Source organism: Naegleria lovaniensis (assembly GCF_003324165.1).
Source record: "Naegleria lovaniensis strain ATCC 30569 chromosome Unknown tig028, whole genome shotgun sequence".
NCBI classification, from domain to species: Eukaryota; Heterolobosea; class Eutetramitea; order Acrasida; family Naegleriidae; genus Naegleria; species Naegleria lovaniensis.
The window spans coordinates 64,525-91,567 of NW_025407850.1; the positions used below are offsets into that span (position 1 = coordinate 64,525).

At 36.3% G+C, this 27,043-nt stretch overlaps 8 protein-coding genes across 8 annotated transcripts; 4 read left to right on the forward strand and 4 right to left on the reverse strand.

The window, feature by feature from the left end:
* Window positions 1-68: 68 nt before the first annotated feature.
* Window positions 69-9,277, forward strand: C9374_006563 (uncharacterized protein; the record flags this gene model as incomplete). Its single annotated transcript, XM_044696437.1, has 3 exons — window positions 69-406; window positions 546-8,756; window positions 8,896-9,277. The coding sequence occupies 3 exons, from the start codon at window positions 69-71 to the stop codon at window positions 9,275-9,277; spliced, it is 8,931 nt and encodes a 2,976-aa protein (XP_044546708.1).
* Window positions 9,278-9,422: 145 nt separating this feature from the next.
* On the reverse strand, window positions 9,423-10,517 carry C9374_006564 (uncharacterized protein; the record flags this gene model as incomplete). The annotated part of the gene is made up of 1 exon (XM_044696438.1): window positions 9,423-10,517. One exon carries the CDS (start codon window positions 10,515-10,517, stop codon window positions 9,423-9,425), a length of 1,095 nt encoding a protein of 364 aa, XP_044546709.1.
* A 112-nt stretch (window positions 10,518-10,629) lies between these two features.
* On the reverse strand, window positions 10,630-12,585 carry C9374_006565 (uncharacterized protein; the record flags this gene model as incomplete). Its single annotated transcript, XM_044696439.1, has 2 exons — window positions 10,630-11,848; window positions 11,978-12,585. The coding sequence occupies 2 exons, from the start codon at window positions 12,583-12,585 to the stop codon at window positions 10,630-10,632; spliced, it is 1,827 nt and encodes a 608-aa protein (XP_044546710.1).
* Window positions 12,586-13,657: 1,072 nt separating this feature from the next.
* Window positions 13,658-15,751, forward strand: C9374_006566 (uncharacterized protein; the record flags this gene model as incomplete). Its single annotated transcript, XM_044696440.1, has 1 exon — window positions 13,658-15,751. The coding sequence occupies one exon, from the start codon at window positions 13,658-13,660 to the stop codon at window positions 15,749-15,751; it is 2,094 nt and encodes a 697-aa protein (XP_044546711.1).
* A 169-nt stretch (window positions 15,752-15,920) lies between these two features.
* C9374_006567 (uncharacterized protein) lies at window positions 15,921-19,211 on the reverse strand (the record flags this gene model as incomplete). Its single annotated transcript, XM_044696441.1, has 4 exons — window positions 15,921-17,421; window positions 17,468-18,400; window positions 18,449-19,040; window positions 19,118-19,211. The coding sequence occupies 4 exons, from the start codon at window positions 19,209-19,211 to the stop codon at window positions 15,921-15,923; spliced, it is 3,120 nt and encodes a 1,039-aa protein (XP_044546712.1).
* A 241-nt stretch (window positions 19,212-19,452) lies between these two features.
* On the forward strand, window positions 19,453-21,654 carry C9374_006568 (uncharacterized protein; the record flags this gene model as incomplete). The annotated part of the gene is made up of 1 exon (XM_044696442.1): window positions 19,453-21,654. One exon carries the CDS (start codon window positions 19,453-19,455, stop codon window positions 21,652-21,654), a length of 2,202 nt encoding a protein of 733 aa, XP_044546713.1.
* Window positions 21,655-22,711: 1,057 nt separating this feature from the next.
* Window positions 22,712-24,679, forward strand: C9374_006569 (uncharacterized protein; the record flags this gene model as incomplete). Its single annotated transcript, XM_044696443.1, has 1 exon — window positions 22,712-24,679. The coding sequence occupies one exon, from the start codon at window positions 22,712-22,714 to the stop codon at window positions 24,677-24,679; it is 1,968 nt and encodes a 655-aa protein (XP_044546714.1).
* A 121-nt stretch (window positions 24,680-24,800) lies between these two features.
* C9374_006570 (uncharacterized protein) lies at window positions 24,801-26,870 on the reverse strand (the record flags this gene model as incomplete). The annotated part of the gene is made up of 1 exon (XM_044696445.1): window positions 24,801-26,870. The coding sequence occupies one exon, from the start codon at window positions 26,868-26,870 to the stop codon at window positions 24,801-24,803; it is 2,070 nt and encodes a 689-aa protein (XP_044546715.1).
* Window positions 26,871-27,043: the final 173 nt, after the last annotated feature.

Genomic DNA, 27,043 nt, shown 5'->3' on the forward strand with positions numbered 1-27,043 from the left:
ATGCTGAATTGTTGCAAGAAAATGACGTTTCATGAAAAAGTTATTCAGCTGTCATCTTTCAAAAAAAAATGACCATCTCGTTTCCTCACACTCATCAACACCATCAACACCATCAACAATGCACGACGACGACCACAACACTCAAAACCGATCCACGTCATCATCCATTCCACGAGTATCATTCTTCCTCCGATGACGACAATGACGACGAAAACTCTGCCACTCATTCACCCTATCTCAACTCTCTCGAATATTCGGAACAACAAAAAAAGTTTTTCACTCACGAATGTCTTCGATACGGAGATTACATTTCCCTCTTCACATCGAGCGGAGGTGGAGCATCCTCGGAGAGTACGGTTGGTTTTTTGAGTGTCGATGGAATTAATTTAACATGTCAAATCGAGGGGTATGTTTTCTTTCTTTTCAAATATATATATTTTGATCATTCTCGGAATGATCATTCCAATTAATTGAATTTTCTTCCTTTATTGTATAAAAATATGTAACACATGTATTCTTATGTTAAATACTTGACAAACATTCAGAAATACAAAACAAATTCGTTGTGGACTCACTGAAACCACAGATATTTCAATTTTAAATTCCACCAAAAGTGGATCACAACAACAACAACCGCAACCACACAACACTCAACCATTACCACCCATTTACATGATTCCAAATTTTCAACAATGTATCTTTCAAGTTCATTTCGCAAAGAGTTATTCAGCCATTAAAAAGTATCATCATTATGTGAATGAATTGGAAATTAAAATGGCGAATAAGAAGAATCCACCGACGAGCATGACGACTCCTCCATCAACCACTACTGGAACTGTCAAAGTAACAGCCATGAAAACGAAAAAGTTGTTCACAAATATTGTTCATGAAAGTAATGAGTTGGCTCAATTGAAACAACGTATGGAACGTGAAATTCAACAAAATGAATTGGAAGCTGCTCGTCATGTTGGGCAACCTGTATATTATGGATCTACCATTCAATTATTTCATGTACAGACACAAAGTTATTTGACTGTTGCAAGAGAATCTGCAGAAATGCAAAAAGATTGTTTGAGATTGTCACTGGATCAGGATGGATCAAAATATTCACACTTTTCATTGTTACCATATTTTAATTATCAAAAAGATGGTGATGTTGTGAAATTATCTGACAAGTTCCGTATTTGGAATAGAAAATCTGGACAATTTTTGCAATTTTCATATTATCGATACAGTAACGTGGCAGACATGACACCATTTTCAGGAATTTCCACAAAAACAAGTTCAGATAATTATTCACAAATTGCCAAGGAAGCTGTGAAATCAAATTCCAATCTTAAAAAGTATTCGTATGACAATAGACGTGAAGTGAACATGTCAGCTTCAAGCGCCTTCTCACATTGGCATTTGAGAGTTTTCTCACCGTATTCTGAATATTTACAAGATGCGAAACATGTCAAGGCAGGAGATATTATTCGAATTTATCACAAAGAATTCGATGGTTTTTTAACTGTGAACGAAAAAACAGGACGTGTGAAATTCAAAAAGAGAGCTCAATTCATGTTGAAGAGTGAACACAATGATTCTTCGGCCATGATGGAAAGTTCTTTGATGAAGTCAGGATTCTCTTCCACATCTTCATTTTCATCCTCCTCTGTCATGAAAGGATCTTTTCATGCCGGTGCTAAAGATTTATTTTCACAAAGCAGCGCTTCAGGTTTTGCACCAATGGGAAGCCATCGTGACGGCCGTAGTCAAGGTTCACAATTTGGAGTTTTAGGTTCTCAATCCTCCTCTTCAAGTAGCAAAAGTGGAGATGAAAACACCATTTCATCCTCAGTCGATCAACAAATATCTTGTCAAAGTTTATGGCAAATTGAAATGTTAGACTCAACAAAAGGTGGAATTGTGAGAAGAAATTTTGTGTTTCGAATCAGACATGTCAGTACTGGATATTATCTCATGTTAAAACCTAGTTCTGAACAAGAAGATCTTCGAGAGGAAGAATTTGAAGAGAATGAGGTTTCTGAAACCAACATTTCCTTCCTATCTTCAACACTTCACAATAGTTCTATTCATGATTTTACAAGTCAAAATTCCATTTCAGGAAGCACCACAGGAATCTCACAAACCACGTCACCTGCTTCAAGCAGTACTACAAGTAGTAGTACTACACGGAAAGTTAAATCTTCTTCTCTCATCAAACAACCAAAACGAGAATTAACATGGAGCATGCATGTTGAACCACAAGAAAATTGTCACGACATTATGAACATGTTATTCATTGTTCAAGATGCCATGTTGTCCAATGACATTTCTGCACTCTCTTGGAATGGTCAATTTAGAATCAAGCATTATCAAAGTGGCACATGGCTGCATGCATTATTTTCTCAAAAACAATTTTCAACAACAGGAAGTGGCGATAAGGAATTAGCGACTCTTTCTAGAGCTCAATATTCTCCAGTGTATTCAGTACCAACATTGAAAGAACAAGATGTTCTGACATGTTTTCCTGCACGTCGAGAGGACTATGAGGATCTTTTTACAGCACAAAGTTACATTCCCATTCTCAAATACATTCTCTCGAAATTGAATGACCGTACCATCACACGAAGCGACGTCAAGACGTACATTAATTTAATTTCTAGTTGTATCAGATTCTGTACAACGAGTGATGAGACAGATCCCCTCTTGAGAGGTGGTATTCCAAACAAATATCATCAACAATTAATGCGAGAAAAAGGAATTATAGCACTCGTCATGGAAATTTTGAATACGCTCATTTCACACAAATATCTCACATTGGAAGATATGACACTCCTAGCTGAAAATCCAGAAAAACAAGATTACTATGATGTATTGCAATATTCCTATCGTTTCATTAGACAAGCTGTGTTGATGAATGAAGTGAACGGTCTCTACATGGCTCAATATATCAACTTTATTCAATCGACTATAGAGTACAGCATTAGTTCCAGTGAGGCACTGCTTCAAATTCTTTCCAATAATTTTGCACTTCTCAACAAAATTACCGAAGACCAAATTGATTTTTTCATGACGCTACTTTTCAAGGGTGCGCAAGGAGGCAGTTCAAGCAAAACAAGTAATTTTCCGACACGATATCAAACGAATGTGGGTGGTTATCTCAAGAAGGCAGTATATTTGTCCTTCTTGACAAGCTTAATTATTTGTGAGGGAAAAACAGTTGTGAAAAATCAAAAGTACATTTCGAATTTACTTCTCGCTACGTACAAGGAACAAATGAATAAGGTATTTCTCCTTCCCCGTATTCGAAAATCAGATAATAAGGTCGTGATAGATATTAATCATGATGAAATGGATTTGGTGAGCTTTACAAAATCAGCGACCGATACAGAGTATGTGAATTATTCCAAAGCGAACTTTGAACTACTTGTGTTCTTCCAAGAAGAAATCAGATTATTTGCTGCACTTTGCAGTGGTAGCAGTGAGTCAACAGAGTTAACGAGAAATGCTGTTGTTCAATTATTTACCTATGACATTGTACACAAATGTTTACAAGAGCCAAATTTAACACCTGCTCTCAGAACATCCTTTGTGAATTTATTACTTCACAGTTTTGTGGATACTGAAAAAAGAGAACGACGAATTTTGGTGGATCTCACTCGAAAGAGTGAATCTCTTTATGGTAAAACACCACATGACCACACCTCACGAGAATTGGCAGAAGTGAAAGACTTTTTAAGCGCCTATTTCAAGCAAAATGCAATTCTTGACATGGGTTTAGATTTTAAAGATGCAAACAATTTCACATTGTCACTGGTCCAATTGTGTAGAAGCATGTTAGAATTTGGAATTTACACATTGAAAGATTTCGAAGATAGTGACTTGTTAATTTCTCTGTTTGACATTTTACGTTCAGATAATGATAAGAGAAATGGAGTTTTATTGAAAGATGAAGAGAGATTCAAACATTCTGAAGAAAACGAGTCCATCATTAACATCAAAATTGAGATTGCAAAAATTTTCCACATGCTTCTCGATTTAACCTTGGATAAGAGAATTACCAAATTCCTTCAATTCTTTTGGATGAAATATCGTGTCGAAGACGTGAAAACTGTGCTGGCAGATGAAGAAAATTCAGAGCCAACCAACGACAAGCAAAAACAACAACTCTACAATTTGAGAAAGAAGGAAATTTTGAAAGTATTCCAAGAAATGGAACAAAAGGAACATCAAGTGCTAACTGATATTTTCAAGAATGTTCTTCCATTTGACAAGATGGGAAATTTTGATTTGAAATTGTTGAATTTGACAAGTTATGAAAATCAAGAACTTGCCACCACTTGTCTCAGATTATTAATTCGAAAATTTAGAGCTGCAGATGAATTGGCGGCTGCTTTACCAAAAGTTGAGTTAATTGTTTCAAAAGAAATGGCCTTAACATATGATCATCTTAGAAAGCAGACCAACGATTTGAGAAGTATCTTTGGATATGGAAGAAGTAATTACTTGGGAGCTCGCCACATCAGTGACTATGAAGTTAAAAAAGCCATGAGAGCTCTTGATGAAATTCTCAAAGATATGGCAATCAACGAAAAGAGAAGTCAAAGAATTATTAGAAATTTGGGACTCTTTGAAATTGCACTCTCTGTATTGAGAAATGAATGGATGGTCACAAACGAAATCAAAGAAAGTTGTCTCAAAGTGTTAACTGAATTTGTAAAAGAGAATCCAGAAAACCAGAAATTACTCTTCCCTTATATGGAATTTTTCATGAGAATGATCACAGAACACAAAAAACTGAGCAAGTCCGTTGTCATTTTAATGTGTGAATGTGTGAGAAATAATAGAGCATTATGTAGCACTATTGAAGAGAAGCACATTGAGCAATACATTGATCTCATTGCAGAGCAGAGAAGTGCTTTCATGTTACTCTTTCTGAGAACCATTCTGTCCACACACAATGGAAATCCAATCAAGAGAAATCAATCACTCATTACAAAATATTTACTTGAAAGAAAGAAAGATGTTGTGATTTTATTCAAAGACGAAGAAGGAATGAGAGAACGAAATAATCGCATTTCAAAAGAGGAACACAAAACAGAACCCGAAGGAATTTTAAATTATCACATTGCATTGTTGCACTTGTTGGCTACAGCTGCAGATGGTAAAAATCGTGAAAGTGAACAGCGACTTCAAACTCTCTTTACATTGGAAGAGTTATTGGAACAAGTTATTTCTCCATTTACGTTACCAATGATTCGAAATCCACTTGTGAAAATTATTAATGAAGTTTATGTAAATGTTGAGAAAGTGACAGAAGTGAGTGGCGGAAACGCAGATCAAGAAAAGAAGTCTACCATTAACATTCATCATCCCTTAATGTACAAAATGTTTTCGAAAATGATTCGAGAATTTGAATTTGCAGAAATGAGCGCATTGGCACTGAATATTTCTGGAGGAGAACATGTCACTCCACAAAAATCACCCAATGTCATGTCGACAAGTTTGTTGGCCAACAATAGAGCATCAACGAAACCATCATCTGCCATTAGACAAAGTCGAGCGCTTGCAGTGAACATTCCCTCAGCACGACTTTCATCAACTGGTCCAATTCGTGCACAAATTACAGACGAAGACCTCGAGAAGAATTATATTGATAATTATTACATTTTTGAAATTATGATTCCAGTCATTCATAATTATTTCCATCTACATTTCCCTCCTCCAAACGTCACAAAGGAACAATTGGATATAGCTGAAGATTTGTTGTTGAAATTAATTGATTTACACAAGCATACAGCGAATCAGGAACAACGCGACAAGATTTTCAAATGTGTCACTGCCATGTGGAAAAAGAGTATGTCTTCCGAAAGTCAAGTAGCCATTACAAAATTTGTGACGGCAAAATCTTCAAAAGCCAAAGTTAATCGAACTCACATTACACACGCCTATGTGGTCGAGACGGATGAAATTATTAACAAGACGTATCGCAAATATTTGCAACGAAGAATTATTTCCAAGATTTTGAGTACCAGCGAATTCAGAAAATTAGGAAATCTCTATGAAAAGTATAATGGCTTTGTGAAAGTTCTTGTGAGAATTCTTCGTAAATTGAATGATTCTGGAGCTTCGTATGATCAATCTTTGCTCGATGTTGGATTATTGGGTCTAGAGACGCTTAAAACCATTGTTCACTCGCAAAACAAACGTTCCAATGGTTCACCTAAAAAAAAGAAGAAAAAGTCATCCAACGACGAGTTTCAACCTTTGGATTATGTTGAGAAGAAACTTCCATTGGTGGTAATGGAGTTACTGACCTCAGCAAATCCTCTCATTGTAAAATCTGCTCTCGAACTTGGAATTTTAATTTTACGACATGGTTACGGAGCTATTCAAAAAGAGTTTTACAGAATTTTAACAGAAACAGATACTAGTTTCTTTTTCATTTCAGTTCGAGATCGACTTCGATTGGCCAAGAAGGAAATTAAAGAGAAAAAGAATTATCTCAAAAAAAAGAAGGAAAAGGAATATGCTCTCAACAAGGAACGACAACGAAAAGAAATGAGCAAAGTGCGAGGAAATATAGTTGACAATCATGATAGTGGTGACAGTTCTAATATAAATTCATCATCATCCGATCAAGAGGAAGGAAATGAAGAATTTATTGAAGTAGGTCATGTCGAATTGTTATTGGAATTTTTAAGACTCCTCTGTGAAGGTCACAATCTTGAAATGCAAACCATTCTGCTTCATCAACCAAACAATACCTTCACTGTGAACGTTATTCATGAAAGTATGGAATATTTAGTGGCATTGGAAAAGAAAATTGATTTTGATAACATTCAAATAGCCATTCAAGGTTTCAGAACTTTCACAGAATTTGTTCAAGGACCTGCAGCTGTGATTCAACAAATGTTGGGAACTTCACCAAGATTTTACTCTCGATTGGTGAATGAAATTCTTTCAAAAACATATGAAGATGGAAATTTATTGAAACAACAAGAAGTTATTTTGAAAAAAGAAGTGGTCCTGACCTTGACAAGTTTAATAGAAGGAAGTAACACTCAAAATTTATTGGAAATTATGAGAAATTCTCTCAATTTAGAGGAATTGGAATATTTATTGTTGTTCTCTGCAAGATTGTTGCGATCGTTACAAGCTGATTCCCATCACGATCGTGCCACCGATGAAGTCGATGAAGTCGTTCAACGATTACGAAAAGATTTTGACACTCATTTCCTGTATGAAGCCACACGTGACAAGTTAAATCCAGTCGTTGTCGAAGATTACATTAGTGCCGTCTTTCCAATGATTCGAGACGCCTATGAAGAATTGGGCATGCAAATTTTCTTTTTAATGAATATTTTCAAAGACGCTGAAAGACAACAATTACGAATTCTCTCTCGAAACACTTTTATCGAAGAAACCAAAACTCTCAAAATTACCAACTTTTTAAATTTACATCAAGATTTATTGAGTATCTTTTCCAAACATACAGGAAGTATTGAAGTATTGAGAAATAATAATATTGAAAAGGTTTATTTCCCCATTCCAAGAATTTGTCACAATTTGATGGATCAAGCACGTCATCATTACGTTCATTCACTTCCAATGATGACTCCTGAAGAAAAAGTGAGACAGCTCTATAACGATACATTTAGTCGATTTTATGTCGAAATGAAACATTATGAATCTATGAGAAGGAAGAAACAATCTCTCTTTGGTGTGAAAAACAACATTGAACAAGTGACGAATTTGGAGGACGACCATATTCATTCATCTCCACTCGCAATGACAAGTGACACCATTCCTGGTTCATTCACAAGCAATGTTAGTGACCACAACAATTCCTCACTCTCATTATTCGACACAAATTCCTCATTAATTCCATCCATTCATGACATTCGATGTGCTCCAAAATCCAAACGTAAAAAATTTGTTCCTCATTCTGCTCACAGCAATGAAACTTCTGCAAGTTATGAATTTATTGCACATTTTTGGGAATATTTGCGACTTTCTTCGTTTATTTTCTGTGTGGTCATTAATATTGTCCTATTAGGAACCTATAAGAGATTATATTCAGTGGATACTGCAAGTGATATTCCAGTTCCTGGAGATTTGACATTTGACATACTCAATGCTCCAAAATATCCATTGCCAAGAACACTTGCTGGTGATATTATCATGACCATTGTTGGTGCGATTCAATTGATTATTACAGCAACATTGAGTGTGACGTATTTGAAATTTTTTGTCACACTCGAAGTGAAGAAACGATTCAAATTGAAGAAACGAGAAACGTGGGACAGTATTCCTCGAAATCGACAATTTTATTGGAAATTCTTTTTATACATCTTACGAGATATGCAATTGTGGTTTTTTGTGATTTATTTCATGTTGAGTATGATGGGATTGTTAATTTCTCCACTCGTTTATAGTATTCAACTGTTTGAAATTGTTTTTAGATTTAAATCATTGACTGACGTGTTGAATGCTGTCATTTCGAATGGAAAGAAATTATTCTTTGCTGGAATGTTATTATTGATTGCCATGTTCTTCTTTGGATTACTCTACTTCTCATGGTACAGTCATGATTTTATGACGGTTGTGACCAAACTCGATACGTGTGACACAGTTTTGGCATGTTTTGTTTCAACCTTTGATTATGGATTTAGATCAGAGGCGTCATGGGAGAATATTTTTGCACCGGATCCTGGTGTTGGAAGAGCTATTTTGGATTTGAGTTTTACATTGATTGTTATTGTGTTTTTGTAAGTAGAGTCTTGATTGATTTTTAGGAGTGTGTTAATTTTTATAATTTATTTCTGTGAAATCATGTTTTTTTCACAATTAACAACATTTTACTCCTTCATGTCATTGTTTATTTTTTATTATTATTAATTTTTTCAGAACGAACGTTGTGTTTGGTACCATTCTCGATTCATTCCAACAATTGAGAAAAGCACGAGAAGAACGAAAGAAGGAAATTACTGAAAAATGTTTTGTCTGTGCTTTGGAAAAGAGTAAATTTGACACCAAAGCCAATGAAGGAATTACCTTTGAGAAACATATTAAGGAAGAGCATTATTTGTGGAATTATGTTTACTTTTTAATTTACTTGTATGAAAAACCAGAAACTGAATATACTGGAACAGAAAGTTATATTTTTCAAAAATGTGAAGACAATGATGACGTGACAAGTTTCTTCCCAATCTTTAGATCCAAGACGATTGAAGAAAGTGATCAGAATCATCTTTCTACAGCTCTACAACAAATTAAGGAAAATCATTAAATTTCGAACAATGATTGAACTGGAAATAAATTCAATGAACTCTTGGAATTATTCCAATAATTTTAGTGAGACTTGGCTTCCAATTGTTCCTTAATTGTTCACAATATTATTCTGAATGGCATAACAAAGTGTTCGAAGTAGCCGACTATTGTTGTGATGGAATTCGTTCAACAATTCCCAATTTCTTACACGTCGATTCATTGTGAATTTCAATAAATCGCTCAACAGGAATTGTAATTTCACCACTTTCCTTATACTTTTCATGCTGTTGTTTCACGTAGTCGGTAATATCTTCAATTTTTCGTAATGCTCCACATTTTACCATATTAGTAATAAAAGTACCTTTCAAACCAATCTGAATGGCTCGTGTCAATCCTCCATGTACTTTTCCAAAGGCAGGAGTGTGATAGGGATCCCATTGAACTCGTGCAAAACCAACAATGAACTCCTCATCTTCAGTTGTTTCTTCATTCGAATCGTTCGCCTCTTCTTGGATTTGATTGTCCCTTGACGTTTTTTGAGCTATTGGTTCATTGTGTTGTGACGAATTTTGTTCTTCTTCATTGGAATATTCCTTTTCCATTTTCATTTGCTCTTTCACCAATTCTTGAATCGAGTCTTCAGCGAACTGTTGTTTCTTCCTCTCGTGTTCTTTTTTTTTAATCTTATTCACATATTGTCCAGCTTTTTGTTTATGCCTCGAGCAAGCCTTTTCCCATTCTTTCCTCGATCCATAATATCGTTCCAACTCGGGATAATACATGGAGCATACAGCATTCTCTAGAATTACCTTCTCAAAATACTCTCTTTGAATATACAAGGCTAGAATATTGGTTTGATTCCAGGCCGTAGCAAATTCACTCCGATACATCATCCATAAATAATTGGGTTTAATCCAAGTCATACGTTTCATATCAAAGGCTGAACAGCCTTTAAAGGTTTGATGTTTAACGGCATAATTTGCAATAGTGGAATTATAGGCTTGATAAAATACAATACATTCATCCTCTTCTGTGAGTGGTTCTCCTACGGGTGTTTGTTGTTGTTGTTGTTGTTGATGATGATCATGATGATGAGATGAAATAATTTCCTTTTTTGGAACACGGATCAAAGCTCCCGATACTTGTTGAGTAATGGATCGGAGATACTCACGAGTGGTAGCATGGAAATCTTCTTTGGGTAATGAATCAAACAGTGGTGTGGTTGAAATTGCTGATGATGTCGAGGTGCCAGTTAACATTTTTTAATTCTTTTTTGAATTTAATATTTAAAAAATTTATTTACAATTCGGTTCTTATTCAAAATTGCACTTTGGTTACATTCAGAAACTGTTCCTGACAGTGTGACACACTTTACACCTTGTTCATTTCTTGATCGATTTGTTTCAGTGCCAACTTTGATCGTGTGTGTAAAATTTCCTCAAATGGAAATCCACTCATCTTGTTGCATTGTGTTAAATATTCTTTCACTTGTTCCTGGCATTGTTGCACTTTCAAATCTTGACCTCCTTTCATTTGATTCTTCTTCTGCTTCTCTCCATGTAAATATAAATATTCAGCCAATTCATAATATGAAAATGCAATCCATTGTTTCTCATATTTGATTTTGTTTTCATACGAAAGAGCTTTCTTGAATAATTTCATGGCTTGTTCATTCTGTCCCAAGACGTTCAACGTTTGAGCATGAATGACACAATATCCTGCACATAAATCTCCATAAACTTTTGATTGTTCTTCTTCTTCGGAAAAGACTTTTGGTTCCAATAACTCGTGAGGTTGATTGCAATTACAGAAATGTTTCATGAACAAGTCATGCAATGGTTTCAAATATTGAGGTTTGAGATTGGCCAAATCTCTTTTCAAATATGCTAATTGGAAAAAGAACAAGATGGGTATTAATAATTTGGTCCTGTCACTTTTCACATGTTTCAACAATTCCAATTTTTCCTTTGCAAATTTGTTCGATGAAGTCATGTAGGTTTCCAAAGGTGGCATTCCATTCTTTCCATTCATCATGTCCAAAGCTCCCTTCTCATCTCCAAGGAAAATCTTACAAACGATCAAAAAGAAGGCACAATTTCCTTTCGAATCAAATTGTCGTGACGTATTTGACAGCATTTCTTCAAGTTGAATGTGAGCCTTCTCGAATTGACATGACAACATGAGCATGTTGCTTTTTTCAAACAAGTGTTGATTTGGAGTGGAACCAGTCTCTCGTTTCATGATATTCACACATTGTGTCATGTGTTGAAGAGCCAATTCCATATTTCCACATTTCATTTCATAGTGTGATTGAATGAATTTAAAGAAACCACTCTCACTGTAGACATGTGTGACATGTTCTAAAATGGGTTTCACACGATTCAAATTGATGGATCTCTCTTCGAAAGCTCTTGGAATGAACAAGTAATTGATACAGAGCATGAAGGAGGCTGGTCCTAAATGTAATCCTGCATAGTCATGAGTTTTGTGCATGAGAGAGAGACCTAATTCTCGATCGGCGTCGAATCCCAATACACTGAGAATTTTGGCAAGAGTGGGAGGTAAGACAGAGATGAGGAAATTAAAGACTCTGTGTGTGAAATTGTGAATTTGATTTAGGGGAGTAAATATTTTTGGACGAATATATAAATATGGAATCCAAAATTAATAGGAAAAATATTCGTTCATGATTATGAAATTTAAATTCACAAAAACTTACCCGATACCAAGATAGGAACCTATTAGGACATCACTATGAACGAATTGTGAACTCTGTTTCGTTTCATTCTTGAGAGATTCGACTTGATTGTAAACTTCCTTATACTTCAAATAAGATTTTCTAAAATTGTAAAAACCTTTAAAATACGACCCATTCAAGAATTGAAGTAATCCTCTCAAGAAATGATTCTCAGCATTGACCAACTTTAAATCCAATTCAAAGTTGAATAATTGTTGTTCAGCTGTCATTTCTTTCAATTCTACATAATTGGGATGGCACTTGTCACACGAATCATATAACCATTGTTTGTTGGAGGATGACAATTCCTTGTCACATTCTTCATTCATTTTCTTAATCGATTCAATCATTTTCAATACATCTTCCTTTCTGTAACAATTCGCAAGACATTGTTCAGCCTTCTCTAAATTCTCAAAAGCAGAATGACATTCTTGTCTCTCTCCAGAAATTCCAGCAATATAGGCATCAATACTTGCAAATTCAAAAGCAAATCTTGGAAGTGTATCAATATGAGGGGAAAGGTATTCTCTAGCTTTGGTTAATTCTGCATTCCAAATCATGCAGGAGCCCTTCTTGACACACTTGTACATTTTCTAATGTTAATGGTAAATATTAAGGTGGTTCCAAAGTTGTTTGTTTGAAAATCAAGAATGATCTTTTTTTTTTTGTTGTTGGTTTTTGAATGCATTGTGTCTTCTCGATCGATTTAAATGGAAGAATATTGAGTTCGTATACATGGAACTAATGAAACTGAGAGAAAAGAATCAGTGACCATGGAGAAGAAGGGACTGAACACACACTCTGATGGTTCTTGGCAAATTGGACATACGAATTTCGAGACTGGTGTTTGTCTTGAAAACTGTAAATGACATGAACGCGTGTGTCCTTGTGTGGAGTGTGTAACCTCGTTTCTCGCTTGTTCCAATGAATTCACGTCCACTTGGTTAAAAATAGATCAAATGGTTAAATTGAAATCTTGCTCATCATCTTGAAAATTCAAGAAATCAAAAAACAATACAAATCATCATGAAACGAGAAGGAAAACTCAATGGTAAACGTACCAACAAAACCAAACAACGAGGAAAATGTGCAATCGTCCATTGCAGCATGTGCCATTTCAATTCCGCTCTCAAATCCATGAAGAAGTGTAAAGGACAGAGAAAATTCTCAAAAATCATGACTCATGATGTGGTGTGTTTGGAGAAGGCAGAGTTCTTTGATTGGAGATGGGATGGTCGGAAACATTCGAAACATCATTAAATCTATGATGATGATTTGAATTTCCGAAAATTCATTTTTCCTCAACCCTGATGATTCACAGATCTTATAGACATTGCTTTACAGTTCTCGGTTGGCAAATGGATGTCTCTGAGGTCCTCAAAGTTCTCTTCTCCTTTGTTGGATCCAATGATTGAAGATGATTGAATCAATAAAAACAAGGATCAGTTTCTTCCGTTTACAATGACACTCCAAAGATCACTAATTCTCATGATATAACTTTCCCTATGCATAGGATGATGTCAATGAACATCCTTTATTTCCGTGTTGTGGACTCTCTCCAAATCCATCATGATCGCGATGAACGACGACTCTCGAAACATCTTTCAAAAAATTAAATTCACTCACCTCGCTTGCTGAGCTCATGTTCTCCTTTTTGCCGTAATGCCAAACAACAACAAGACCATAAACAGGTCTCTTTTCATTGCGAAGTTTCTTCTTCACTGGCAGCTCCTTCTTCTTCTCTTCTTCATTCTTGTTGAATGTTTACATGCGGCACTTCCTCCCAGTGGCACTCTTCACTTGCGAACACAAGCTTCTCAATTTCCAACTTCTTTCAAACACATTTCTGGAAGTGATGGTGTATTGTATACCATTGTTCAACCATTATTAGCTGATTGTTTGTCAAGTGGTTATCAATTGTATGAAGTCACGAATGCTGCTGGTTCAAAATCACTCTATGTGTCATGTTACGATGCCACTAATCATGTGCCAAGATTTACCATAAATGTGCTTTCTTATTCCGAGTTAATTCAGAACAATGCCAAACGTCCTGATCAAGATCCATGGTTTACGGTAGACTCGAGTGATTCCACAACCGGAAAAACCTATGACAATCCTTATGATCGTGGACATTTAGTCGCAAATAATGATTTCAGAAGTGAAGAAGAAAAGAAATTGACATTTATTGTGATTAATCGAGCACCTCAGTTGGCAGCCACAAATCGAGGAATTTGGAGACATATTGAATACAGTTTGAGAGATGCATTGACTCAAATTGGAGAACAAGTGCCAACATTGAAAGCGCTTGTCATTACTCGATTGTTATTTGAAACATCAACTACTCCAAGACGAGCTGAATTTTCAGTCAGTTCATTGTATTCACAAGTTCCAATTTCGTATAATAAGGTAGCTATTGTGTATGATAATTCTAAAATTCGAGAAGTGGTCACCATGTCAGCAAGTAATACAGATGTGACCACACTCGACCAATTACCAAATATAGTGAAATCATGGTCATCCTTAGGTTCTTCAAATCCATTGAAAACCAACATTCAAGTCACCAATGTTGGAACCAGATCAGACGTTACCACAACACTAGATACCAAAGTCAAGAATTTCAAAACCTTTGTGGATCAATGTTCTGCCATGAAAATTCCAAAAACTGCCTATTTCTTAATCGATCGAGACACGACTCAACGCAAATGGAAAGTTCAAGTGAAGAATTTTTCACCCTGTAATCACTTGTGTTCCTTCACCATGAATCAATACATCTTTGTTCAGAGCTTTTTCGAAAGAGATGCCACTACTCAATTTCATATGGATGTGGGACTTCGATCGTTATTCATAGATGGAGTTAAGGATCAAACCACACGAGATTTTGCATTCTACTTACCACACGATCAATCTATTTCAGAATTATCAAGCATGTCCACAATTGAAGGAATTTTCACATACACGTGTGAAGACAAGAGAAAATTCACAGGAGCCAAACATGAATTCCAAAATTTGGGAACTCGAACCACCATCAAGGAACAACGTTTGGTTTCGTATGGAGGAGTCATTGCCAAGAAACCTCGTAGAAATCGTGATTATCTTGCTGCCACTCGTCGTCGAACGAAACCAGAACTTTCAGCCAGTGATTTGAAAGCCCTTCTCACGAAAGAATATCCTCCTTCAACATTGAGTCGTTCTGCTTCAACTTCATCCTCATCTTCATCATCATCCTCAACAACAACAACAGTTGCTACACCTGTGACATTTACATACACGACCTTTGATGTGAATCATTTGACTCAATTTACGGTTCCTCCTGTTTCTCGTGGAAGAACACGTGAAAGAAATTCTCAAACTTCTCAAACCTCTTCTTCCACACGATCAAGGTCCAAAGATAATAATCAACAACAAAAACATTCTTCTTCAGTAGTGCAACAACTTAGAGGAACATCTCCAATGATCATTTCAAGATCTCCCTCACCTTCATCAAGAAGAAACAATCCATCTCCACCTCCTACGCGTCGTGGAAGAACCTCTTCTCGGAGTAAATCTCCTGAAAGAAGATCAAGTCCTTCACCATCATCGTCATCATCCTACAAGAGAGATCGAAGTAGAGATCACAAAAATTCTTCATCACGTGTTGTGAGCAAGTCGAATTCAAAAACAAGTGCATCCTCTTCTACGAGTAGTAGTAGTAGTGCATCATCCAAACTATCCAGCGGTGAATTGGTTGTTAAAATTGAAGAACAAAAAACGTTGTAAACTATAATGCTATTTGAATCGTCACTTCCAGAAGAGAACATGTGCCTTAATGCCGAATCCATAAATATTAAATAATCAATAAAATCTCACACGAAAGGTTTTGACAAATTCTACAACGAAAATAATCAGTTCCAACTTGTTTTTGGGCGTTTCATTTCTAACACTCGTGCTAGCAAATTAAACAATCTTGCAACATGCCACTCTTTTCTATCCCAGTATGATTTTGCAATAATTGACAAACTTGTTTTGCAGTAATTCTTTGGGAAGGTTGAACATGTAGCATGGAGGATATGATTTCAATGAGCTCCATCGAATACAATGTACACGTTAGCTTGGATTTCAAAAATTGAGCCATATCCGAGGTTTGAAAGGATTCTTTTGAACATATTTCTGAAAGAAAGGTACTTCTGTCAAAAGTCAATAATTGATACAAGGTCACTCCAAATGCAAACATGTCACTCGATGGAGAATAGGTGTGCCCTGCTTTTTGTATCAAATTGTTTTCAAAAAGGAATGTAGTCGGGCCTACACACAACCCATGCCCATACACAACTTCAGGTGCTGTAAACTCATTAATGGAAGGACGTATAAACGCCTCTGAAAGCTCGTCCAAGGAGCTTGAAACTCCAAAGCCTCCTAACGCAACTTGAATGATTTGATTATTCATGTCACAACTTCTAATTCTAATTTTGTTCGGTTGGATTGATCTATGAATAATGTCATGTTGTTCCATCCACTCTAATGCTCCGCATATTTGTAAAATAACTTGTCTCACCATTTTCTCAGGCATTTGTATCGAAGAGTTAATAATCGTTGACAGTAAATCGCCATGCGTGAACTCCATTTCAATACAAATGGAAGACTGCGTTCCAGGTGTAAAAACATCATAAACTTTCAAAATATGAGGATGAGCTAGTTTTAGCATATTCGTGGACTCTTTCAACGCAACATTGAAGGTTTTGTAGTTGGCGTTAATTATTTTAAGGGCTTTTTCTTTTCCTGTCTTGACATCTACAACTCGAAAATATGATCCAAAAAAACCTGAACTTATAAATTCTGTGGTCAAATACTTTTTCTTCAAAAATTCTTCGATTTGTAGTGGCTCGCCTTTTACAGGCTCAATTTCATCATAACTATTACTGTCATTGGAATTAACAGATTCTGTGTCAAAGTTTCCCTCAAAACTGGACTCAGGAGAAACTGGTGATAATTGTTCTACTATTTGTTGTACATCTTGCGAAAGCATTTCTATTGCTTCTTGAGAGGTGATTCTTTCGGATGGTCGAGGTCGCAACATTGATGCAACAATCTTGATAAAATTTGTGGAGTATGAGTGTTGATCTTGTTTTAGTAAGATCAACTTTAAAAATTGGCACATATCATTTTCCACCATAGATTTCACTCCAATGAGAGTGGTAATATCTAAAGCCATTAACTGATACAATGTTACACCAAGTGCGAATATATCGCTTGCAGGAGAAAACAACATTCCATTCTCCGCATACTTTGAGTCTAGTAATTCAGTAGCAAGAAATGACTTGGTTCCTGGAACAGTATTATTTGTAAGATCATTAATAGATTTTGCCAATCCAAAGTCACACAACGCCACTTGAATACTTTCATGTTCCAAACTATAATCCTTCACTAAAATATTTCCTGGCTTGATATCTCTATTGATTGGTCATATAAACCTATTTAACAAATTTAAATACCTACCGATGAAGTAATTTTCTTTCAGAAGTGTGAAGCCAGTTCAATACGTCACAAACTTGCTTGATAATCTCTCGCAACATTCGCTCTGGTAACTTGATTTTCTTTTCAATGAATAATGAATGTAAACTTCCTTTCATTAATTCCATTTCAATACAAATGGCCGCTGTTGTTCCAGGAGTAAATGCATCATACATGGGTACAATGTTGGGATGTGTTAATTTTGTCATATTCAACGCTTCTTGAAATGCCAAGTTGAAACTAGAATTGTCTTGAATCATGATGACTTTCACTGCAACATACTTGCTTTTCTTTGGATTAAATGCTTTGTATACAACTCCGAACCCACCCTTAGAGATATATTCAATATGAGAATATTGCGTTGTCAAAAATTCTTCAAAGCCAGACATGTTAGTGTTAGCAACAACACCACTATGGGACAACATTAATCGATCATTACTTCCGGTAACAAATGGACCTGGAAAAGAAATGTAAGCCAATCTAGAATCCAATTCAATTTTTTTCGTGCTATTATGAAGTACTTGAATTGCATCTTGAGGTGAAATTCTGTCTTCTGGATTTAATTGTACCATTGATGTAACTAAATCAATGAATACACTAGAGTAACCACTACCTTCTAGCTTCATAGATAAATATTCTTTCATATTTGTTCCATTTAAACACAATTTGGTCAAGCTTGTAATGGAATCGAGAGTCATTAATTGAACAAGCTGTGCCCCAAGAGCAAACATGTCACTTGCAATAGAAGCACAATTAGATTCAGATTCAAGCAACTCAGGTGCTATGTATAATTGAGTTCCCATTGCATAACAATTATTCGTTAACACCTTCTCTAATCCGAAATCGCTCAACGCAACTTGAATGGTCTCGGTCTTCAAATCAAATTCCCTCACTAGTATGTTAGTAGGATTTACATCTCTTGTTTCAAATTTAGTGCCCTCACACAATATGAAAAATAAAACATACCCATGCACAGTATTCATGTCTTGCTTTAGGTATAGGAAAGCAGAACAAATTTGACATGTCATATCTCTCAACATTTTCTCTGGTAATTTGACATTACGTTCAATGAACAATGAATACAAACTTCCCTTCAACAACTCCAACTCCAGACAAACATGTGAAATGACTCCAGGTGCAAATACGGAATATATTTTGACAATATTGGGATGAGAAATTAATCGAAGACGCATTGATTCCTGTAGTACAGAATTTAACGTATCAATATCTGGAACTGGAATTATTTTAAGGGCCTTTTTTACCATTGTTTTTTTATCCACTACGTAGTACACTGTCGAAAATCCTCCAGCTCCAATATAACTCATAGAGTCATATTTAGTATTCATGAATGTAGAGAGTTGATGATCACTAGTAACCAGAGTCGAATGTTCAGTCAATATTTGGCTCTCGGAATCCTTTGGATATCCTTTGTCCTCACGGAAGGTTTGTAATTTTTCCCAAATTAATTTTGCTTGTACGAGATCAATACCACATTCTTGAGCTAGCTCTAATGGTGATGAGATATTTTCCAATTTTAATCCATCACGATTTTTCATGACTGGTGATGATGATTTCAAAACCGATTATTGAATTTTCATCCTCCAACATTTAACAATTAAAAATCATGGTACCTACTTTCAATCACGACGGACGGAACCTCACATGCTGTAAGAAACCGAGTCAAGTCTGAAACAGTCCAATCCCTAAGACGTGGGTACTCTGTTTCCATTTTTTTTACTTTGAAAAACGAGCTTTCCCGAACCACGACGAAAGAACACAATGCAACATGATCTCTATCTACACTAAAATGATCATCAATAATAACAAAAACCAAAATAAAGAAACTTGCAATCCAGGTTCATCAACTTCCAAGTTAGTGACATAATTCCGGACCTATCAACAAACACATGACATCAAAAAAAATTATCTTTAAATTCACTGACTGCTCGGGTCTGCACACGGATCTCATCATGTCAACCTTGCGGCACCTCCAACAACAACAACAACCTCTGCATAGCAGAAGAAGAACCCCCTCTCTCATCCTTCCGGCGCTTCTTCTTCTCTTCTTCATTCTTGTTGAATGTTTTCATGCGGCACTTCCTCCCAGTGGCACTCTTCACTTGCGAACACAAGCTTCTCAATTTCCAACTTCTTTCAAACACATTTCTGGAAGTGATGGTGTATTATATGCCATTGTTCAACCTTTGTTGGCTGATTGTTTGACGAGTGGTTATCAATTGTATGAAGTTACAAATGCTGCTGGTTCAAAATCACTCTATGTGTCATGTTATGATGCCACTAATCATGTGCCACGATGGGGAATTAATGTTTTATCCTATACTGAATTGATCAAGAAGAATGCTGAGAGACCAGATCAAGAACCATGGTTTACAGTCGATTCCAGTGATTCCTCAACTGGAAAGGCCTATGAAGTTCCCTATGATCGCGGACATTTAATTCCAAATAATGATTTCAGAAGTGAAGAAGAAAAGAAGTTGACATTTATTGTGATTAATCGAGCACCTCAGTTGGCAGCCACGAATCGTGGAATTTGGAGACATATTGAACACAGTTTGAGAGATGCAATCTTGGAAGTTGGAGCCACTGTGAATGCGATTAAGGCGCTTGTCATGACTCGATTGTTGTTTAAAACGACGACACCAAAACCTTTTGCTACGATCAAAGGAACTTCAATGACTTCGGAAATTCCAATTTCGTATAATAAGGTTGCTATTGTGTATGATAATTCTAAAATTCGTGAAGTATTGACCATGAAAGTAGATAATACAGATGTGACCTCTCTCGATCAATTACCAAATATAGTGAAATCATGGTCCTCGTTGGGTTCAACAGATCCATTGAAAACCAACATTCAAGTCACCAATGTTGGTACCGAGACAGATGTAACCACAAAAGTTGATACCAAAGTCAAGAATTTCAAAGCTTACGTGGATCAATGCTCTGCCATGAAAAAAACAAAAACTGCCTATTTCCTAATTGAGCGTGACACGACTCAAAGCAAATGGAAAGTTCAAGTGAAGAATTTTTCACCCTGTAATCACTTGTGTTCCTTCACCATGAATCAATATACCTTTGTTCAGAGTTATTTCGAACGAAATGCCATGACTCAATACCAAATCGATTTGCGACTTCGATCTTTATTCACAGATGGAGTAGAAGAGAAAACCACAAAAGATTTTTCCTTCTACTTACCTGCAGATACTGGTCTTTCAGAATTATCAAGCATGTCCACAATTGAAGGAATTTTCACATACACGTGTGAAGACAAGAGAAAATTCACAGGAGCCAAACATGAATTTCAAAATTTGGGAACTCGAACCACCATCAAGGAACAACGTTTGGTTTCGTATGGAGGAGTCATTGCCAAGAAACCTCGTAGAAATCGTGATTCTGCCACTCGTCGTAGAAAAAAGTCCTCCATTTCAGCCACTGATTTGAAAGAACTTCTCACGAAAGAATATCCACCTTCAACATTGAGTGCTTCAACGTCAGCTGCCAATGTGAAATTTACCTATTCAACGTTTAATGTGGATCATTTGGATCAATTTACAGAACCTCGTGGAAGAAGAGCAGATCGAGATCGAGCTCGTTCTCCTTCATCTTCACGTTCTCCATCTCCTCCATCTTCACGTTCTCCATCTCGTTCTCCATCTCGTTCCAGATCAAGATCCAGAGACAACAAGACAAAAAAACATTCAAAGCCCAGAAATCGATCCTTGTCTCCTCATAGAACCACCACCACGACGTCGACCCGTCAACGAGGAAGAAGCAAATCTCCAAAACCCATCACTGCCTCTGTGAAAAATAGTACAACGGCAAAACCATCATCCAGCAGTGTGACAACTGTAGTACGAAACCAATCTCCATCCAGATCTCGATCGCCACTTAAAAGTAGAACAGTTTCAAGAAGTAAATCTCCTCCTCCAAGAAAACAGTTAGTAGCTTCTTCAAGTCCTTCTTCTAATGCGTCAACAACAGTAAGAAAGGATCGAAGTAGAAGTCGAGATCGAAGAGTGAATACCAAAGCAACTCCATTGCCAAGAACAACAACAACTACTTTTGGACCAAGTAGTTCAGCAAGTAGTGGACCATCTCAATTATCTACAGGTCCATTGATTGTAAAAGTGGAAGAACAAGCTAAAAAGTTGTAAATCTTGCTATGAGATGCATGAATTTAACATTTTTCACACGTGTGAAATTAAAAGTTTTACAAAAAACTTTTTTTGCCTTATCAACAACAAATATTGAACATGTTATTTCATAAACATTGTTTTTTCTGTAATCACGTTCATGAAGGCAAGGACTTTTTGAAAGCCAAACTCGTCGGTAAGATAACGATCGCACAACATTGTTTTTCAAATTTCTATAAAAAGCAAAACGTCCGATCTGCATGACAACTCCTTTCCAAATCATTCATGAAATCCATTCCAACAAACATTCGTAATTAATGCGGCCTTAACTTCAACCTAAATTCGTTTACAGTTTTTGTAGAATTCACTTAAATTTTTTGATCACTGATTTTTAATATAAACTGTCGTCAAATGACATTTGATCCAATCATTGATGTTAGTGGCACAACCATCTATGATTGTTGTTATTTGTGTAATGGCATCAATAGTGTATATCATGAAAAGAGTTTTCTCTCTTCTTGTTTCATCGTAATTGCTTCCAAGTTAGAAAGACACGTGGCCTCGCAATGTCCAAGATAAACCATTTAAACGATCAGGTTATATTTGGAAAAAACCAAATACCGAGCACAAAAATTTTGCTGTCTTGCACAACAATGGATGAAAAATCGGCTCTTTAGAAAGAATTCAGATTTAAAAAATAAAAGACAACTGACAGGTTGGGCGTGCTTAGGCCTTCAAATCACGGCACTGAGACTCTTGATGTGGTTCGTTGTATTAAATTAAATAGAAAAAACAAAAGGATTGTCACGGCATCTATTTCTTGAACCAACGGCATTTAATTTTTTCGAAAATTCTCATTGCGGACAACTGTCAGTTTACTGCCAAACTTCATTTGAGCGTGAATGCAATTCTTTCTGTAAAATTACGTTAGAATCATCATTGTAACAAGTTGAATCCTCTTTAACAATATCACGTTTTGCAAGGTAACACAAAAAAAAACACCAAATCACGTTAGCTGCCATCCGTCAGATTTCTTAAAGCAATTAGCATGACAATGAAAGGATTCATATCCTCTTCCATGTCCTCATTCACGAGCAGTAGTAGTGGCAGTTCACGAAAATCGTTTGTTAATTCATTGTATCAAAAAGAGGAGTCGCCGTCACCTCCTCCAGCATTACATCGAAAGAGATCCATGTCCTTATCCAGTCAAATGTCCGTTCTAAAATCAAAGCAATCTCATAACACGTATGCATCCTCCAATATCTCACTTCATTCCAATCGAGATCATTCAGCAAGCATCCAATACTCCAAACAAGCCCTCTTGTCAAATGTCCATTTTACACAACTTGTAACAAATACCTTTCAAGCACTCCCCCATGAGCTTCAATGTTACATTTTCACATTTCTTTCAGGAAATTATCTCTTCAAGAGTGGTCGATTAGTTTGTCGAACATGGAGAGATCTCATTCGAGAATTTGGAATTTTTTCAGGTCAATTGTGTTTTACAGTTTATTCGCCGGATTATGAGAGAGATCGAAAAAAAGATTTAAAACGAATTGAAATATTTATCAAGTGTTGTAAAGAAGGATATTTCACACAATTGGATGATTTACAATTGAATTTTTCAATGAAGGATCAGAGTGTCATGATGAATGCCTTATTTTTGGACTCTGGAATGACAGGTGGCATTTCACCCTTATCTGGAAATGCCTTACAAATGAATGACAGTGTGTTTTCGAATGCTTCTCCATCGAGTGGTGCCAATATATTGAATTTTCAACAAAATTCTTCCACACAACTCTCTCCAAGACAAACCTCTCCCAGAAGACGACAATCCAAGAATTTGACAAGTGACATTTTACCTAGAAAAACTCAACCTTATTTTCCAAGCTTGACCAAACTCCAAATCAAATACCAACATCCCTTTTGCAAAACTTTGGCCACCTCTTCCTACTTGACCTCTCTTAAACATTTAAATTTAAATTTTTGTCGACTAGTAACAGATTCTGAAGTCAAAGAACTCGCTCAAAGTGAATTCCTAACCAAACTAGAAACTCTCCAATTACAAGGAACTAGTATTACCGATGAAGGTGTGAAATATATTGCTTCTAGTTCAACCTTAATTCATTTGACGTGTTTAGATATTGGCGGGAATTTTCCTCAAATGGGACTCGAAAGTTTTTTCAGTGTCTTGACATCGAAAAATTTTGGAACTTTGAAAAACTTTGAATTTCAAGGAAATCGAGTGAAATATGAAAATATTGCCATGCCATTGACTTCTCAAACCATGAATTCTACCAAAGTAACGAGTCCATTGAGTTTACAAAACAATTCATCTTGTTCGAATCCTTTCGAATCGAAAACTTCATTAAGGCATTTGAATTTGTATCGAAACTTTTTTGGAAAATTGGGAGCTCAATTTATGGCTCAACATGCGACTCAATTTTTCCAACATTTGACGTACCTCAATATGACCAACAATTACATTGAAAAGGAAGGAATGAAATATTTGTGTGAATGTCAACAATTGTCAAATTTGACCTACCTCGAAGCAGGATACAATAACATTGGAGATGAAGGAGCGAAATACATTGCCACGGCCGTATTCGCTCCAAATTTAACTCAACTCTTTCTCGTGAATAATAATATTGGAGTAGAGGGAGTGAAAGCATTGAGTGATGGTGACTCTTCACAACTCACCAATGTACTGGAATTGAGTTTGAGCAATTTTGACAATGAAAGTAACAATAAGATTGGAGATGAAGGAGCTTTGGCATTGGCTCGGAGTCGTGTGTGGAAACAGTTGAAAAAACTCTCCATTCGTAAGAATCAAATTGGTGAACGAGGAGTGTTGGAATTGTCTCAGAGTGAGTTCTTGCATCATTTGGAAGAATTGGATTTGAGGTATAACAATGCTTCTTTGGAGGCAATTGAGGCTGCAAATTTTCGAGTTGGAAGTAGGAATTTGTTGCATCATCAAATTGCGTATCATATACCGAAACATAAGAAACACAAATCAATCGATAAGAATTGTTTGATTCAATAAATAGGAACAATGTACCTATAATGTAATGTTGAACCAATCCATCCATTGTGCGCTACTCATGTGACCTTAATAAATTGCAAAACAAAATCATCAAGCTTATACAAAGTAGCACTGCAAAACTTTAAATATTTAAATGTTTCGAAATGATGGAAAGAAGTTTGGCAACAATGGGTTTGTTCACTCGTCCACTCTGAATAAATAAACTTGTGAGAACCACCATGCTGGTTCCAAAAGCCAACAATACATATTTGCTCACGCTCGATTTCTTCTTGTTATTTTGAGAGTCCAAATATTTTTCATCTCCATAAGGATCAGAGGTATAGCCTGAGAATTGTTGTTTCTGTTGATTTTCCTCGAGTGTGACGTTGTTTTGGATAGTATCCTTCTCGAGCATGCTAGTTGAATCGCAGGATTTCAAGGAAATGGGCTGATTCGACGAAATCCGCGATCTATACATGACGTTGACCACTAAAAGATAAATATTTTCCGTTCCAAAATTTTCAATCACTTCAAAAAGTTGAGCATTGTCACTGAAGAGGCAACTCTTACCGACATGGTCCAAAACGACAAAGTGTTCAGGTCTCTCCTTGGACATGTCATACAAATTAATACCAAACAAGCGTTGATTGGACTCGTTCTGTGCCGTGTTAACAACACCTTTCAAGCAAATCACACAAGTGAGGAAACTCTTTTCGTGATATCGCTCAGTAGTGGTTGGAATGGAACGTTGTCCTCCATTGTTGGGTCCCATACTCGTATAATGTACAGCATTGTTGGAGCCATATCTCGTCATGTAATTGTTATGGCCAATAGCTCTAGAAGATTCCATGCTCGAAGCGGTGGTTGAGCTGACTTCACTCTCAACTTCAATAATTCGACACTTGTCTTCTCCTTTCGATTTTTCAAGCTTTTCACCTGGCCTTAATTCGTAAATGCTAAATGTTTCATTAATACAACTCAATTCAAATGTTCTCCCAATCTTTTCTCCAAAAACTCTGGATTGATTTTGGGGAAGCACATCTTTCAATTGCTCAAATATAAAGTTTGCAAATTCCTCATTTGTATACTCGATATGTTGAACTCTGTGCTCAAAATTATTGTGAGTGATGTTGAGTATGTTTTCATTATTCATGTTTGTAGGATTATTCATGTAGTAGTGGTGGTTGTGGCTATGATTAAGAGTTGTTGGTACTGTATTGGCTGTGTACATAACCGATGATGAAGGCGATGCAGGCACAGTCGCAAGATTATCATTCGATGAAACTCCTTTTCGTGACAATTTTGATGATATAGACGATGAGGAGGTCACTCGATTTCCATAATTATACGAGCTTCTTTGTTGTTGTTGCTTTTGCAATTGAATTTGTAATTGTTGTTGCAACAATAACTCTTCCTTTCTTCGGGAAATATCCTGATAGATATCTATTAATTGTTCAGCCTCTTCAATTGTAACCAAATTATCAATCATCCAAATATGATCTTCCTTGACTGGACATACATCCACAGAGGAATCAGTCTCTAACGATTCGTAAGCTTGATAATTTTGTGTAATGAGTTGAGTATTGAGAGAGGGAACCATTCGTTGTGGGGAGGATGGTACATTGGGAGGCGATGATTGTTGTTGGGATGGATGATAATAGGAGGAAGATTGTTGTGGTGGTTGGTTCACCGGCATCATCACGGACGAAGGATATGTCTGCTCCAAGGATGATCTCGGTATTCTGGCAGTTCTTGTGGAAGAAGCCACAGAGGAAGCTACAGAGGTGGAGGAAGAGGAATCAAACGAGTCTCTCCGTTGATGATGTTGTTGTTGCTTTCTTGAGTGAGGGTTGTTATGATGATGATTCACTTCCTTTTGTAAATCATTTTCATTGCAGTAATCAATAGAGATGAAGGATTGATCCAGAACTTGTTGTTGTTGTTGATATTGCTGATGATGATTATAATTATTATTACTAATATTATTATTATTATTATAATATGAGGGATGATGATGGCTGTAGGTTGATGATGGATTTTGTTGATGATACGAATAGGAAGATCCATCATCATACCCTTGTTGCTGCTGTGATGAAAACATCAAACCACCACCAGCCCCTCCTCCATTGGAATATTGCGTAAGATTGTACACATGTTGGGATGATCCAGCAGCTGCAACTCCATAATAATTATAATTATAAAAAGAGGACATTGCAAGAGATCAAAAGATGGCGCGAGAGAAATGGACGAGTTGTTTTTTTCTTTGCTTAAAAGTGTTCAAGGGTAGACCCGAGATGGAATTTCAATGTTCACGTTTAGAATTGGGTCGTCAATTGATTTTGATTTGGCAAGAATAGATCATCAACTCTCTGTGCACAAGAGATT